This window comes from Adelges cooleyi, unplaced genomic scaffold, assembly GCF_023614345.1.
Source record: "Adelges cooleyi isolate 19-005CV unplaced genomic scaffold, UGA_ACOO_1.1 ACOO_flye_CR_arks_rails_tigmint_CR_PRNA_784, whole genome shotgun sequence".
Lineage (NCBI taxonomy): Eukaryota > Metazoa > Arthropoda > Insecta > Hemiptera > Adelgidae > Adelges > Adelges cooleyi.
This window is the reverse complement of record NW_026096496.1, coordinates 1,270,544-1,288,740: the sequence shown is the minus strand read 5'-3', so window position 1 is coordinate 1,288,740 and position 18,197 is coordinate 1,270,544. Positions and strand designations below refer to the sequence as shown.

Genomic DNA, 18,197 nt, shown 5'->3' with positions numbered 1-18,197 from the left:
CAAAAAAAGACTGGAAAGCTTGGCGACGTGTAAGTGTATTTTTATATATTATATCTTATATCAAGAAAATATTTGAAAAATAATTAACACGTGACCAAATCAATCATCATAAATAATAGTGTATTGAAGTTATATTATAGACGTTTAGAATTACTCATTATTATTATTTTTAATATGCTTATACATAAGCCCGACATGAGGACATTAAAAAATATGTTTTTAATTTTATAATGTAATTAGAATAGAGGGACCACTGAGCTGCACTAGTATAATATTGCTAATGTTCAATAAAGACTGTTTGTAAAGAATAGGATAAATAAAATAACTTATATACGATAGAGTCTTGGCCGTGAACCCTCGCTCTTATAGAGTGTAATTGAGGGCTGATTGTGCGCTGGGCGCGGGCGGCCAGCTAGCTGACCGCGGGTATCCCTGTGGACAGGGGAGAAAGAATTCTTCCAAGGGCCTCACACCTGTCGTAAAAGGCGACTAAAGTGACGTTGAGCCGAACGTTAAGTGGCGCAATTAGCGCCTAGCGCTACTAGTCGGCCCGTGGTCGTAGGGGGCCCCCTTTGGGGAGAACCACAAAAGCCAAGGTACGCCCATATAATTAATAAAATATAAATAATGTTTTTAGACTTGGCATGATATAAAGGCAGATGCCAAAAAAAAAAAAGCAAAAATTAATTCTGAATTACGGAAAACTGGGGGGCGGCATAGGAAATGCTATGCCACTAAATGCCGTCGATGAAGCGGTAGTTGGGATTTTAGGGAATATTCCGGTTAGTGGAGACCCGCATATTGCCCAGTCACGGTGCACGTTCAACCCACCGACTGACGGGTAAGTTTATTGTCAAATGACAATGTAATTTTTTTTATATAATTAAATAAATGAAACAATTAAAAACAGTGGTTAAAATGATTATAAATTGTATAGTTGGATACCATTGATGCCATCCACATCGTATGCAGCTGAAGAACAGCATTACGAGGGCAATGTTTTAACGTAAGTCTGGTATTGTTAAATTGCTGAATGTGATTATTTAAAACTATTTTGAATAATATATAATACTTCTTATACATTTTGGTAGGGGCTTGGATCAAACGGTACAATCATTGAATGAGGGAAGCGTAAATGAGAACAGTACTACTCATAACGATTTGCCAAAAACCGTTAAAACAAATAAATCGTACGTATCTTTTTGAAACAACCTAAGTAATTTTAAAATAATCGCTATCAATAATAATAAGTAATGCTCTCCCGCCTCTAAGTCCGCCTATGTATATAGTTTGAACAACTAACAGAGGAAGATGTGAGAGGGGGAATCGATTCGGTTATGGTGGAGGGGGGGGGGCAAACGTATGCCAATGGAAGTAGTAACTACAAGTTTATTAAATATGTTGCAAAATCAAAAGCAAATATAAAAAAACAGACTTTTTAGCAGTTTTTTATGATTTTGAGAAATTTTGTACTTTTTCAAAACTCTGTATCTTAGTACCTATGCGGTCAAAAAAAAATTTTTATTTATAAAAATTGTAGAAAATTTAGTCTTCTACAATTTACTAATTCAATGTTATCAGCTAAAATTAACCGTTTTTGAAATATATCGAAAAAACCAAAAAAAGTGCAAACATTTTGGGGTTTTCCCCCTCCCCAAAATTCCACAGTATATTGTGCACATATATACTATTTTTAAAAAAATCAGAATAATTTTATCTAATGTATGCTTTATAAATAACATTAAGATAATATATAGATTATAGAATTGTCAGTAATAACATAACGACTTTATAGCATATACTTATATAAAAAAAATGTTTAGGAGACCTAAGACTTCCAAACGAGCTTGCGTCGAAAAAGCTGCGGATGCGACACGGAACCTTGGAGCAATAAGTGAGGCTCAAAATGAAATACTGAACCAATATTACAAGAAAAAAATGGAACACATGGATACAATTATAGCTCTCGAAGAGGAAAAATTTAGATTAAAACCTTTGTTAGATCAATTTTGGACTATAATTCAATAATTTGGTCTCCTTACACATCAGGTCCAATTCATTCGCTAGAGGCGATTCAAAATCGCTTTTTGACAATTATAAGTATCAAATGTAATATTCAACGTTTGCCTCACACTTCATATGAACCATTATTATCATATTTAAACATTCTTCAGGTCAGAAGGGTAAAACATGACATTTGTTTTATATATAAACTTTTAAACGGTTATGTTAACTGTCTGGATTTATTATCTAGTATTTCTTTTTTAGTTCCTGGTCGTACGACTAGACAAACTAATAATTTTTATGTGCCATTCCAGCGTACCTCATATGGTAAAAACAACCCTTTAGTTAGATCTACGCAACATGTAAATAATTTCAACATTGACATGTTTATTTGTAATTCTTGTATTACGTTTAATTTATATATTAGTGATTTAATAACTTAATTTATTGTACCTACACATAAACCTTTATCTATGTAAATATTTTATACACATATAATTTCTCATTGGGCTCGCCCGTTTAATAATAATAAATAAATAAACAAGTAGATTGACTCTATGTGCTAACAGACCCAAAAAACATATAATTTGACCACTTTTGAAGCCTTTTACATAAAAAATCCAGAAAAATGTTTTAGCTTCGATGCAGAGCGGCGACGGTATTGGTTCTCTTCTGATGTGGTTTTTTTTTTTATCTGTATACACTGTAACTTTTTTAATACTGGACCAATTCCTTCCAGCAGCAACTCTATAAATCACAAATTTCATCTAGTTTGTACTTGGGAGGGGGGGGGGTAAAAGTTGTAAAAACAAAAAAAAACCATACGAGTTTTTAAGTTAGAACTTTAGTACAAACACGGTGTACCAGATGTGAGAAACGAACAGACGCTTATAACTGTCGGTTGGTAACGTCGACCCGTGTTAGGTTAGGTAGGACCAACGGTCGGTATCATATATTATGTTTATTACATGATATTGCAGACGACGTGATTTTATTCACTTTTATTTATAACAATTCCTGTAGACCTGTGACATCTACGTCGCCTCGTTACCTTGATTCCATTATGCCTATATTTTACTGTACTAGGCCTCTCGGATAAAATCACTTTCAAATTACGCTTTGATGCTTTTATTATGTAATTTGATTGGTCATTTCAAAAACGACACAAGTCACAAAATTGAAATTTTACAATAGCCACAAACAACTTTATAACTTCATAAATAGTTTTTGTAGTGATTCTAATTTCTTGAACTCAACATTTGTATTAAATATGAGTCTGACAAATTTAGTTTTCACACAGAATACGTAACTAAGTATATAATTATAAAAAAAAAGTAAATAGTCATTTTTGAAAAATCGGTGACTAAAGTGGTTTTTGAAACGACCTATTCAATTTAATACTTTTTAATTTTGATGGTTTATACTGTGCATGGTTTGGAATGTACTGGATTGAAAATACTAACTACCGATTTGCATCGAAGCTTTTTTTTTTAAAAGTGATTTTATCACTTTCAGATTTAAAAATTCCTGTAAACCTGTGACCTCCCCGTTTCCTCTATGCCCCGATCCCACTATGCTTTGTCCCCACTGTACCGGTTTTTTTAGTTATGGACACTACATATTTTCTTTCATTACTTGATATAAAATTAGCAATTAATTTAATTAGGAAACAGGACTCTAAAACCGTTATTATTAAATCTGTGAATAATGTTTAAAATACTACATTATAATAACATATTAATATTATTAATTTATCTATTACTATTAGTTATACTTTTAAAATACAATTTTCAAAATTTTCCTCATTATCAAATGTGTAATTATTAATATTATAGTTTTAAATAAAAGTGCTTAATATTAATTTACTTTAAATACGAGTAAACATTGTTTTAGTGGTACCCAGCGCAATTATCAAACTTCTAGGTACATACATTTTTTATAATTTGTATTCATTAGTGTTTGAAAATGTATTATATCTATAAGTAAATATTAATCATTTAAAAAAAATGAAGTAACTGAATAAATTATTTTTAGCCAGTTCAAATGTAATTACCAATTACCGTCAAAATCGATAAAACCTCTATCGTTGCTGTGAGTAACAATTATTGTTATCGAAAAATGTACCAATCATTTCGTCATATATTTCTCCAATTATCGAAAACAAAATATTTTTGTTAAAAAATGTATATTATTATGTATAAAACAGCTAAATTGTTTACACCTTACCTATCTAAAATCACAAATGTAAGACATAGTACGTGTGCGGCAATAGCCATTAATGGTTTTGGTCGTATAGGAAAATGCTTGCTGCGATTGGCTATGGAAAAAGACATCAATGTAAGTAACACATCTCCCGCTCCTAAAAGAAGGCACGGTGCATAAACTAATCTAATTTAGGTGCTATTGTTTTAAATACCGATTAAAACCAATTCCCTTTAAAATTTAGGTGGTTGCCATTAACCAACCTTTTTTTGATAATGAACAAATAGCGCGTTCGTTTCAAAATGACACCGTACATGGACCATATGATGGGAAAATAGATGTTCAAGATAAATGTTTAGTTATAAATGGTATAAAAGGCATTTAGAAACTAAACTAATACAGGAATGTGTATTAGTTGTGACTAGATTATTTTAGACAGATTGTACTAAACTTATGATTTGTAGGGAAAACTATAAATGTTTTTCATGAAACCAAGCTGGAAGACATCAAGTGGAAAGATGTATCTGCAAGTTACGTTCTTGAGGCATCTGGAAAGTTCACCACGGTGGAGTTAGCTAAGGTCATATTAATATACTGCAGCACTATAGTTTCATTGATTTGCGTGCAATATCTCAAAACATTTTATTCCTAATGTATCAAAGATAAATATTTTTTGATTATCATTGCAGAAACATATATCCGCAGGAGCAAAGAAGGTTGTCATAACTACTCCCAGCAAAGACGCTCCGATGTTCGTCAAAGGAGTGAATTTCGACAACTACTGTAAATCTATGGAAGTCGTATCGAACGCATCTTGCACTACTAATTGCGCAGCTCCGTTGATTAAGATATTGCACGATAAGTTCTGTGTAAAAAGCGGTTTACTCACTACCGTACATGCTTTAACAGCTTCACAAACCATTCTCGACGCGTTGAAAAATGTAAGCAATGAACAGTCGACACGAGTAATAAATACTAGATGTTAGCGACGTTCATAATATACGAGTTTTAGAGGTCCGGTCCTGGTAACGCTGTTCCAAGTACGACTGGAGCCGCTAAAGCAGTAGGAATAGTAATACCAGAACTGCTAGGCAAAATACAAGGAGACGCTGTCAGAGTGCCAACATTGGACGTTTCCCTGTTGAAGCTCTTCGTCAAGTAACATAAACTTACATAACGATATACCATTAGAACGCTAGATGGGTGATGGGTGTTCAATAAGACGTATTGTCTTTACAGCGTCAAAAAAGATGCCAGCGTGGACGAAATTAAAAAAGAAATAGTAGATCAAGCAGAGGGATGCATGAGTAATGTTGTTTATTATAACGAAGGGCGTAATGTAAGCGCTGATTACGTCGGTTGCCAGTTCTCAGCTATAGTAGACTTCAATCAAATAAATGTGATTGACAAGTTCATCACAATTGGCGCATGGTACGATAACGAGATGGGATACGCTAGTAGAGTGTTAGATCTCGTAAGACATATGATTGAAAAAGATGGCCAGTGAGAAACAATAAGAGCCAAGATGTATTTGTAACGTTTGTATCGTAGATTGTTAGCATAATGCCATTTCTTTGGTGATTCTGTGTTAAACTGGTTTATATAAGAAATCGTATATTAGTATTGCAATTTAATATTGTAATCCTATCGTTAAAAAACATATTTTGTTGTCTAACAAAAATATACCGTTATTTATAATGTAAAATTGTGTTCTACATTTTATGAAAAAACTGTTAGCTCATGATTTAACTGTGTAACAACTTGAACTACGCCTTATCATCATTGGTGAACTTGGTTAAATTGGTATACTTTGTTTTTTTTTTACCAAATAAGAAAAATTAATAGAATTATCTACTACTACTGCCCATATATCACTGAATAGAGCAAATAATGTTCAAAAAATAAACATGCAAATATAATTGTCTTTGTTTTTTTGTTGCTTACATTATACGCCTACAATTTTTTTTACTTTAGATACGATATAATCAAAAAAATTACGACCCCATTCCCACCCCAATTCCAGTCCACCCCATCTCCATTTCCACCCTCATAAGGACATACAAGGATGACGCGGTCGCATCGCGACTCCGGTGGTGGGCGAGTGCTAATCACACTCGCCACCGCCGGATGGCGCCCGCGCCCGCTTTTTCCTCCAGTCGTCCGACAGGCCGCGCTCGCCGCACGGACGGGTTGGCGGCAGCAGCCGCCGCCGCCGTTGGCTATCAACACTTTTACACTTTCACTTCGACTGGAAAAGCGTCTATATGACAATTTTGTTTTTATTTTTGAATATTCATTGTATACTAATAAATTCATATCGATGACCATGCGGTTCTATATGACGGACCCGTCATCCCCCCCACTCCAACAGTTTAACATCCCTTCGGTGATTAATGGCCAACCGGAGTCTAACCCGGAGGTACAGGCCGAAGAGGAGGTACCGCCCTCCCGGGCTGACCTAGAATCCGAATCGGAGTGGTCGCTTACCCGGGACCTGTACATGCGTCTATGTGAGGTCATAGACGAGTACATGGGCCGGACCGAAGCGCTGGAAGCTTCGGTGTCGGCCGAGCGGGTCCGGACCGAAGAACTGGAGACCACGGTGACACTCCAGCGGGAGTGTATCGTGCGGCTCGAGGGGAAGCTTGACCAGGCCCGGTCACAGCTCAACGCTCTCGAGGAGTCCAGTCGGAAACAGGAGGGAGGAATCGGTAGTACAAACCGAGGTACCATCCCGAACTTACCTCCTCCACGGTCAACTACGGAGGTTTGGACGGACGAGTCCCGACAAGGCCCGGACAAAATGGCCTAGGGAGTGTCCTGGACAATATGGTCCGAAGAGTTCAAACTTCGATACCGGACCCCCACCTCCACTTCAGACCTCCATAGCGATCTCCGGTACCAATTACCGGCCTTCGGTGGAAAACACCCGGACAACAAAATCTTCCGGTCAGAACCAAATTTGGTCCCGTGAAAGCGCCCATTTCACGGGGGCAAAATCTTTGGGGTGTGATTTCTCCGGTGGAAATCCGAATTTCTCGGAGAATTTTTCAATTCCTTCGGTAGAAATCAGGTGCAGACCACTTTCCCGGACAAAATGACCGTGAAGACGGGTTAAACGAAGGCCAGACCCATCCAAACTTGGAGTCCACGGGTATTTTCGGAGGCCGAACGGAAGAAAGGACCAGGGAATCGAGAAGGGATAGACATGTCACTTTCCAGGAGACATCCCTTATCTCCCACGAGAGCCTGCAGTTAGCGAGATCTTCCTTGCCGGAGTTTTCCGGAAAAAGGCAAGAAGATCCGATTGCCTTTATAACTGAGGCTGAAGCGGTCCTTGAGGAAGCGGGCATTCCTCACCACCGATGGGTAAGAGTGTTGTCGCCACAGCTTAAGGCGGAAGCCGGAAACTGGTGGGGCACACTACGGGCGTTGAACCCCGGTTGGACGGAATTCCGGCAAGAATTCCTCCGGCGGTTCGACAACGACACGACCCGGACCCAGATAAGAAGCGACTTCCACGGAGCCCAGCAAGGCTCACGGCAATCCCTTGGGGAGTTTGTGATGTGGAAGTACCAGCTCGCTCGACGCCTCGATCTCCGACTGACTGAGCCGGAGTTGATCGAGGCGATCACGAGCCTAATGCGGAGTGACTGCCGCGTTCAGGCTCGCTTACGGCGTCCACGCACACTGAACGAGCTGAGAGAGCTCGCAAGTGCGCTGGACAGTGAGGACCTGACTCGTCCTACTCCTGCCGTAGAAAATCGTTGGTCCACCGAAGGGAAGTATTCTCGGTGGACAAACAACCGACCGCAACCGGAGAAATCCGAAGAAAAACGGGGCAACCCGGAAGGACACCGGACAAACACCGGAAAGGACCGGACAGGCCTGGAGTTTTCGGAGAGAAAAATCCGAAAAAAGCCGGAAAACGCGGGGTCATTGTGCCGGGAGTGTAATCGCCCCGGACACTGGCGAGCGAATTGCCCGGAGCGGTCAAAGGCAAGTCGGGAAACGGGCAGAGTTCCGGTCGTTTCATGGGAAACCGACCGGACAAACGACAATAGATTCCCCGAAAACCCGAAGGTGCAAACCCGGCTACAGCATGTCCGACCAGGACTCGCACGTTGTACCGGGTAAGCACCGAAAAAACCGATTTGCGGCCTTAACATCCGGAGAAGTGGAGTTTCCACGGAAGAAAGCGACCGAGGAGGGAAGAGTTTCGGACACACAGGGGTGTGGCATCAATCCTGACCAAGGAGAACAAGGTGCCCATCCCGAGAACAGTATGCCGATCAAATTCCCGGAAGACCCGGAACAAGACCGATTAACAACTCAGTTGTTATCAGTCCCGGCGTTTATCTCAGCCACACTTTCGGCGGAGTCAACTCTTCCGAGGATAAATCGGACAAGAGTTAAATCCGATACAGACTCACTGTACGACATACGGTTGAGGGCTGCGGATTTATGGTCCGATGAAACGGATCCCACTGCGAAAAGCTATACTACCGACGTCAAGTCCGACCAGGACGAACAAGTCGTTCGGCAGTTTCCGCTTGACGGAGTAAGGAGAAAAACTTCACCCACTGCCAAAAGTCTTAATCAATGTTGCAAGTCTGACCAAGACACACAGTCTGCATTGATTATGAAGGCTAATGGACCGGTGAAGTTTCCGCAAAACGGAGTAAAGGGCCACAATACGGGTAAACATAAATTCGGGGCCATAATGGACCGAAGTAACCCGAAAAAGATCTCCGTACTTAAAATACGTAAGTGGCAGGCCGAAGATCGCGTTATATCCGAGTGCATTCGGAAATTGCAAAGCGATAGCCCAGTATTTCGTCGCCTACACGAGTATTATCACATGCAAGATGGTATACTCCTAAAAGGCCCGGAGACGCTCGGAGACTATGTAACCGTAGTACCGTCCGTAATGGCTGATAATCTTTTGAGGAGATATCACGACCATGAAACGTCCGGATTTCCAAGTTGGAAAGAAACGTACAGAGCACTCTGTAAACGTTTCTATTGGCCCAAAATACGGGAGTCGGTCCGTCGATACGTTGCAAGGTGTGACACATGTGCATGTGCCAACCCCTTCAACCGTAAAACGGAAGAATCCCACAAGGGAGTGACGCAAAGTACCCGACATTTAACCCTCACCGGGCAACACCAAATGAGAACTCGATTTCTCACCGAACAACCGGGTAAACCCGAAAGTTTCAACGAAAAACATCCGGTGTCCGGAGATGTCGGCCGAACGTCCGGTGAAAACCTCGTTCTTTCCGGTGGGGGAGGGAACTCTTTCGGTAAATTCGGGGTGTTACCCGGTAAAAAGGGAGTGCTCCCAAAAACCCGAAAGCGCAAACCCGGTAATAACAAGTCCGACCAGGACACAAACGTTGTACCGGAGAGGCGCCAAAGGATGGCAAACCCGAATAAAACATTCATGGACAGAATGCGGGTAATGAGTTTGGCGGTTCCGTACACAGCTACAGCCATAGCAGACCTAGAAGTCCCAGCCATAGGACCTCTGGTCAGAACCGCAACCAGCCCAGCAGCCAACGACCCCACAGACATGACCACGGATCCGGACGGTCATTGTCCCGTCTAACGCCGGCTCAGACGCCGTCCGCCCCAACCACGCCTGTCCAGCACCAACCATTGGCCCAGACGTCACCCATGACACCCACTCGCCGCGGCACGGACTCGGTCACGCCAACCACGCCCGGCCAGCAGCCACCGTCATCCCAGCCATCGCCTGCACCGAGGTCATGGAGGTCACGCCGGCCATCAACGGGTTCCTGGAGGCTACCCCGCTAGTCCTTCCGGATTGAAGCCCGACCTGTCGGACTGGGGGGGGAGTATGACGCGGTCGCATCGCGACTCCGGTGGTGGGCGAGTGCTAATCACACTCGCCACCGCCGGATGGCGCCCGCGCCCGCTTTTCCCTCCAGTCGTCCGACAGGCCGCGCTCGCCGCACGGACGGGCTGGCGGCAGCAGCCGCCGCCGCCGTTGGCTATCAACACTTTTACACTTTCACTTCGACTGGAAAAACGTCTATATGACAATTTTGTTTTTATTTTTGAATATTCATTGTATACTAATAAATTCATATTTAATACTCGAACCCCAGGCTACCTTTCAATATACCCTATTCCTTACCTCAACTACAACAAGGATATAGAAAGATATATATACAAGGATAAATTGTCTATGTTGGTGTCGATTTTTCCGGTTGTGTTCCAAAGTAAAGACATAAAAATGTCAAAAATTTGGTTTCGTTCCTTGCTCGAAATTAATTTTTCGCAGCAGAAATGATGTTGATTATCATTCTCAGATAGACATCATAGTGTTCCGGAGTTGGTTACACGACATGTTGCGGCACCTAGAAGAGCCTTGTGTTATCGTGATGGACAATGCTCCTTATCATAGCATGCTGGTAGAAAATGTACCGAAATCAAAAACCCGGAAAGCTGAAGGTAGTAAAATGGCTTACATCTAAGGGCATTACTTTTTCTCGGCTAGAAACATTGCGAGAATTGAAAGAGCTAGTAAAAATTGCATGTATTGACTTGAAAAAGTATGAGTTGGACGAGCTGGCCCTACAAATGGGACTGAAGTTGTTTGTCTCCCACCATATCATTGTCAGTACAATCCCATTGAGTTGATATGGGCCCAAGTGAAAGATGAGTTAGCTAGAAAAAACACCTCTTTTAAAATGGTAGACGTTGAACGACTTATGCACGAAACTATGGATGCAGTCACTGTCAATGATTGGCGAAAACGGGTCGAACACGCAGAAAAATTGCAAGATGCTGATTGGGAAAAAGAGATGTTCAGAGACACTTTAATGGAGCCATTAATTTTGACTATCACCCAAACGACAGTAACTGCAGTAGTAACGAAGAGGACGATTAGACTATTTTTTGATATCTATAATTTACCTATTATAATTTTTTTATTATTATTAAACTTGTGATTTATTTGTTTGTATTAATTGTATTTATTTACGTTTTTTATACTAAATACTTAATAATTTGTAATTTTTATAATGATTGTAATTTAAATGAAAAATAAAAACATTAATTGCTGGGTGGGGGGCAGTATTTTTGTACGGGGTATAAAAATGTATACATGTATATTGTATATATATGTATAAAAACGCTCGACTAATGCTACAGCGACTAACTGCCGTACAAGACCGTTTACCTACCCCTGGTGTATTTTCGCCACTTAGTTTAGCATATAACTAATGTTATATGCTAAACATATTAGCATTGAGTATATATTGTATAATATTGTAAAATATACATATTGCCAATATACTAGTTGTAGTTAATCATTAAACTTATGACACATTTCTAGCTAAAATAAGGTTCATCTAATTGTATTCAATATTAATTAAAAGGCATATTTTTATTATAATAGTGTACTGAATGGTGGCGCCCTAAACACACCAAATTCTCCATCATCGCCAAAACTATTCCAAGCCAAAATGTTGGCCCGAGGATAACACGAGTTTTGACAGAAACTCCAAAAGTGTTTCATCGATTGCCCATGTCCACATCACTTCATGTTTGCGCGACTTCATAATAATATGGTATATTTGTGGGTAGTTTTAATTTGCCGAACATAAAAAGACAAAAAAAGTCAAACTTATGTAAATAATTCAAAAGCAGTATTAGCCGCCCTTAGTGCACAGTCCACAATATCACTGAGAACTGTTTCAGGTATCTACTAAAAATATATAAAAAAAAGGCGTCACACATTAGTAAATTAATATTTTCATTTTAGAAATGTTGGGGTTAACCTACTCGACTGTACAGCGTATAGCGAAACAAAATAAGTTTCATGCTTACAAATATACTACCGTTCAGCACCTGCAGTTCAGTGATTTTGAACGTCGTATTGAGTATGTAGCCAAAATGATAGTTAAATTGGAAGAAGAACCGTAATTTTTATCGAATATATTGTGGACCGATGACGTTAAATTTTATAATAATAGTACTGTTAACTCACACAATATCCATTTCTATTTCATTTCATTTACACGAATCCACACTGTATTTCCCAAAGTAAAAATCAAGTGCATTGGAAGTTGAAACGTCATTATTTTTAACAAAAAAATCTTAAAGCTAAGAAATATCTCGAGTTTTAAAAAAATGATTTACCATTACTACTAAAAAATGTATCACTCCAGAAACGGCTAAGTATATTTAGGCAACAGGATAGGGCACTAGCCCATAATCCAAACATTGTACAGAATTACCTATCGAATAAATTTGGCAGTCGATGGATGGGTGCGAAGAGCGAAGGTATTCAATGGTCAACAAGATCGCCTGATTTAACTGGAATAGATTTTTATTTTTGGGGTTTCCTTAAGGACGAGGTTTACAAAAGCCCCATAAATGATGTAGATACTTTAAAAAAATTAATTTAAAATATATATTCAAGTATACCGGACACAGTTTTAGGTAAAAATAAGGTAACAACTAATAAAGTAAAAAAAAGGTTATCTCTTTATTTGGATACAAATGGACAACATTTTGAGTATTTATTTTAAAAATGCCCGAAAGGTAGGAAAGTGGATTTTTGGCGGTTATCAACGAGAGTGGTCGGAATGGATAAAACCACACACTACTACCATATCCGATTGTTGGAAGGTATTTATTATATATTGTAAACAAATCATAAAAATAACAATGGCGAGGAGTATTATTATTATTATTACTATTAGGCCTACGATAGGCTAAATGGGGTATACCCACCTAACGGTCAACCAGAGTGTTAATTTTAAATACCCCAAGACCGGTGCGCACACAAACACCATAGAAAGTACTTGGCGACATGCAAAGACTTTGTTACCTTCGTGCAAACGAAAAAAGAATCCTATGATGGCTACTTGGCTAAATATATGTTTTTAAAAAATGTAAATACAATAACCTGTTGCGATTAATATTATCTGTACATTATTTTATTGTATTGGCTTTAGGCCAGCTATATTAATGAGTTTTTGAAATATAATAATATGTATGTTTTTAAACATGTAGAAACTTATGGAAGCCTTCAAATTTACACCAGAGTACAGATTACTTTTGGCCTGTTACCAGCACACATACCTACCTGTTACAACAACCAACTCGCATCATATTATGTATTAAATTGCTTAACACAGCTGTGTAATAAACTTTACCTCGATTAGTCTTCAAGTTGACTTCTTTTATTTTTTTAAATAAACACCTTTTTATCACCTTCAATCAATTGTGTGTACAAAAGCATAGACCAGGATTCCTCACCTACCCGAACTAACCACTAGACCATCTACTAGAAGCCAAACGGGAGTAATACATAATGATGTATTTGTAAACATATATATTAACACAGAAAAAGAAGGCTGTATTTTTGTATAAAAACATATGTTACTACTTCAAACTGAAACTTCTTAAGAATGCAATTTAAATTCTGGAAAAAAAAATTTGGATTCTTCAAAACATTCACAAGGTATCATCCATTTTTATTTTTACAATAACATTAAAAACGAAAACTAAGAATGTAAACTAAGCAAGTAGTGTAAATGTTATATCTGTTTTCTAAAACTATTTGTGAAATATATATATAACATGGTGTTTTTGAGCCACTCGTTATTCCGGCACACGTCACTCACGGAAACGGTATAGAAATTAGCGGTCGCCAACGTGATAGATTTTGTAACAAACGAATACGATTAAAATTGATTTGTATTTTCAAAAATAAAGCTACAATAAATACTCGCGGGTCGAACCGAATGAACGCAAAGACCATGGCCAAGGGATTGTCGTCCAAGTCGAAACAAAGACAGCGCGATGACCGCCGTAGCGACGACGAGGACCATTGCGGCGGTCTTCCGACGTGGTCACAATTCGTCAGGGCAAACACTTCGGCGATCTGGGAGACATGCCCTACAAGACTTCGGTGGTGGAAGTCGGACCGTTCGGCGTGGGCTCGCTGATGCCCGGCATCGGCGACGTGGCCGACAGCTTTAGTCGTATCACTCTGAATCCCGGCTCTTCCGTAGTGGACGCCCGCAATTTAAAAGAGCCCGACAGTGGTGGTCGTCACCGCCAGCAACAACAGGACTATCACGCAATGATCAACAGAGGCGACGGTAACAACAACAGGAGTCGGTCGTCGTCGTTGTACGAAGAACCAGATCAGCCGAGGAGGAGACGACGCACTACTATCGCCAAGATGGTGCTGCAGTCGTTGACGAGAACGGGGCGCACCTTTTAACTGCTGAACAATCGCCAATTCAAATTTGATAGTCGTTTTAAATACACAATGCCACTTGACGAAAACTTCTCTCGTTCACATTGTTCCATAGAATGTCTACTTAATCGCCCTACAATAGGACATGATTTAGATCTAAATATGGACTACCATATAGCAGAAATAAATATGGAGGTACCCGAATTTGAAATTAAAATTAAGAGGCTTAAAAATAACAAACTTGATCCAATGGGATTAGGGATCTTATAAGTCCATTTTCGATCATCTAGTAGATTAAATATAAAAAATAGTATTTTAAAAGTCGATCTAATGATTAGTAATCGAATATTTAAACGAATCAATCGAATACTATTTAAGGTTTCTCATTTAGACTCCGTGCAATATGGATAGCTCTGCATAAGAGATAGTTATATGAAAACGTCTATAAAAACGACTGCTGCTTACAATGACCGCAATACAAATGAAGCATTCCCATTTAATGGGTCGTTACTTGAAATAATGTCAGAATTCTCTAAAAGTTTTTTTATTATTACTAATTTACCCAAACATTTAGTCGTCAGTTAAAAATTTGAAAGTCGGCATTTTTTTTTCGATACCCCCTCATGAATATTTTTTGAGCGCCGGCCATATTATAATAAGGTGTTTCTGCATTCTTATAAAATGTATTTGTGAATTGTGTATGATTATTTGACATTTATTTAAAAAATTTGCGACCCCCAGGCTCCAAATACGATCCTGGCTATAATTTGTTACTCGAGTGTCTAATTTTTGGATATTTCTAGCAAATATATTTAAAACTTTATTTGCTTCTAGATCTAAACCAAGTAAATACTTTTACCTAATATATGTCTATCAAAAATTAATAAATTACATTATAACTAACCAATTTAAATTATTATTTTTTAGAAAATACTGCTTCATATGTACCATCGCCAAATATCCATGGTGCATACATGTCAATTACTGGTACTATTACATATATCCTTACTATATTACTATACACCAGTATTTTCTTTTAAATGCGTTATCATTGTTCATTAATTTGTTTTAGATTTTCAAACATTTGTGATTAACAAAAATGAAGTATGAAATATCTGTCATTAAAGAAAAAGCAAATGCTACTTATATTCTGTTAGATTTACTAAAAAAAATTCTGGCAAGCCCATTATTCAAAATCAAATTTGCCAAACTACATCTGACTTTGATAAAATATTGGAGCATATGACGCATATTGGCAAGACAGCAAAAAGCTGCCACCATAGTATTACCGATAAGTTAAGTGATACAAGTTAACGATAATATTATAACGTAAAAGTTCAACAAATCCAGGAAATCAATCATTTATTGAAAACACTACGAAGGAAAATCCCATTAAAACAAAAAACTACAGAGGAATCCCATTATTGGACAATATTACAAAATTCATACATCCGGGATATTAAAAAGAATAAACGCGTATATCAAAGGAATAGTTGGGAATAACCTATGTGGATTTAAGAAAGGGCAGGATCATCTTCGTACTAAGGTAAATAAAAATTAGGAAAGGACTTGCAACTAGTTTTTGTGGATTGCAAGTTATTTTTGTGTGAAATATACTTTTACATATACATATATTTAAAACAAAATTGTACATAGTTTAAAAATCAAAGATTTATAATATTAAGCTATTTTTGTTACTTGTGTCGTGCCTTGGGACACAGGGGACTCTAGGCCAAAAGTACAGGTAACGTTTCTTACATTAATACTAAATGATAATGACATAATATAATAAAATCAAACCATCACAAATTAATCGGGCAATTACCAACATTTTTTTTTTAAGTATTTTGTTTTCCTTTCAAATAGGCAATCGTTTTAAGTCTAAAAATCTCCCAATTCTTAATAAATAATTGATTTACTGATATCAACTTCTGACCTCATAAGATAACCTTCATGTGATCATTAGTAACTATAATAATAAGAGAATATTTTAGTAATAACGGTATTGATATAAAAAGTTCTATATTATTAGCAACACGATAAATTTTATAAAAAATGATTTCAAGCTACATTTTAGTATTTTAGATTTAGTGGTATAGTGTCTACAATCTAATTTCTAATAAATAATAATGGTCTTATTATAAAGGTATTCATCTGTTTAAATAATAAACAGTAATTGTCAATGTTTTATTAAAATAAATCATAAGTACCAGGCTTACATAAAGCACTTAAACAGACGATCATATAAATTCATTTTCTTGATATTAATTTTAGATAAAAACGCTTACTAAACATTATTAGTTTAAAAATAACATGTCATTTAGTTATCATGGAACAGTGGAGTGGTCAACAATGCGCATTCACATTAAACGATACAATAAGAATGACAGTTAAGTTCGCTGCATAGTGTTCATTTCAACCATAAACAGCATAATCCAGCTGTACCGTAAGGCTAATGCTATAAAATATGAAAAACTAACTGAAGAAGCTCAGCTTTAAAAAAGATTTTCAATGATCAATTAGGCCATCATGTGATATGTAAAACATGACTTTGTTCTCTGTCATTAAAAACAGTACAACTTAATCTTTAATTTTAGCCCAGACTGGATATTGCAGATTCGTTTTTACACTGGTACCATTACACTATGCAACAAAAATTGCTTATAAATGTCAACTTTACATTTTGGCAATACAAGTGATAAGTAAGAATTGATTTTGAACAAATTAAACTAATACTTATCAACATTCTTATTTTACTTAAATTACATTCATTCAAAATTGACAAAATCTAATTTATCTTTATTGAAAATATCCGCTTAAAAGGCAATTCATAAAAGCGTCATAGATATCGTTATGTTTTTTTAACATGATTGGTATTGTGTTAGTGTTACACTAACATAGTTCTAATTTGTATTCTGTGAATAATTTAATGAACTTGGGAGTAGTAAAACAAAGACAGAAGTGTTTATCTAGTTATATTCTACAAAATTTTGATGACATAATATAGTCTATTCAATTTAAAATAGTTTTAAAAAAAATTTTGAATTTTTTGTGAAAATATAGATTATATAATAAAAATGACTTGTTCACGTTTTTTGTCCATTTTATAAAAGTATGAAAAAAATTGTGTTTTATACAAATTGGTATACATAAAACGATTAGTCTTGTGTGATGCGGTAACATAAGGCGGTACTGCAGAGTTGGACCGGTCATTAAACCCACAATTAGATATTTGCATTTTCTTTTTTAGTTATGATATACCCATAAGTGTTACATTTAGTTTTAAAATTCTATAAACAAGTAGTTTCTAATCAAGTTTAATGTTAGCGAAACGCTAACATCCAATAGCAACGACAAGTTTAATATTATCTTGATTTTTTTATGTAGAAACATTATTTCAAATTATATATTTATTATAAAATTCGTTTTCATAGTTTTAACCTGTGCCCATGTCATTATGCATATGGTACATACAACTATTTAAACAGCAGAATCATTTGTGTACATAAATTCAATACAGTTTATCAACTGAACATAATTTAAACAAATTTTATTATTTGTACAAAACTAGATCATATCATCAGATGCAAATGTAAAGCGACTTTGTTGGGTATGTCATACTCATGTGCGAATATTCTTTTAAGGTATACACTTGTAAAAACACAATTTAATTTGTGTCGTATGCAACAGTAAAAAAAAAGGTTGCTAATATAAAAGTATTTTACGCATTAAGCTCGTCGTACTT

General features: G+C 37.2%; 1 protein-coding gene across 1 annotated transcript; it reads left to right on the top strand.

The window, feature by feature from the left end:
• The first annotated feature begins 728 nt into the window (after window positions 1–728).
• Window positions 729–5,713, top strand: LOC126845422 (uncharacterized). Its single transcript, XM_050584078.1, has 9 exons — window positions 729–841; window positions 938–1,006; window positions 1,824–1,997; window positions 4,260–4,341; window positions 4,451–4,574; window positions 4,671–4,786; window positions 4,896–5,147; window positions 5,219–5,364; window positions 5,446–5,713. Exons 1-9 carry the CDS (start codon window positions 729–731, stop codon window positions 5,711–5,713), a joined length of 1,344 nt encoding a protein of 447 aa, XP_050440035.1.
• Window positions 5,714–18,197: the final 12,484 nt, after the last annotated feature.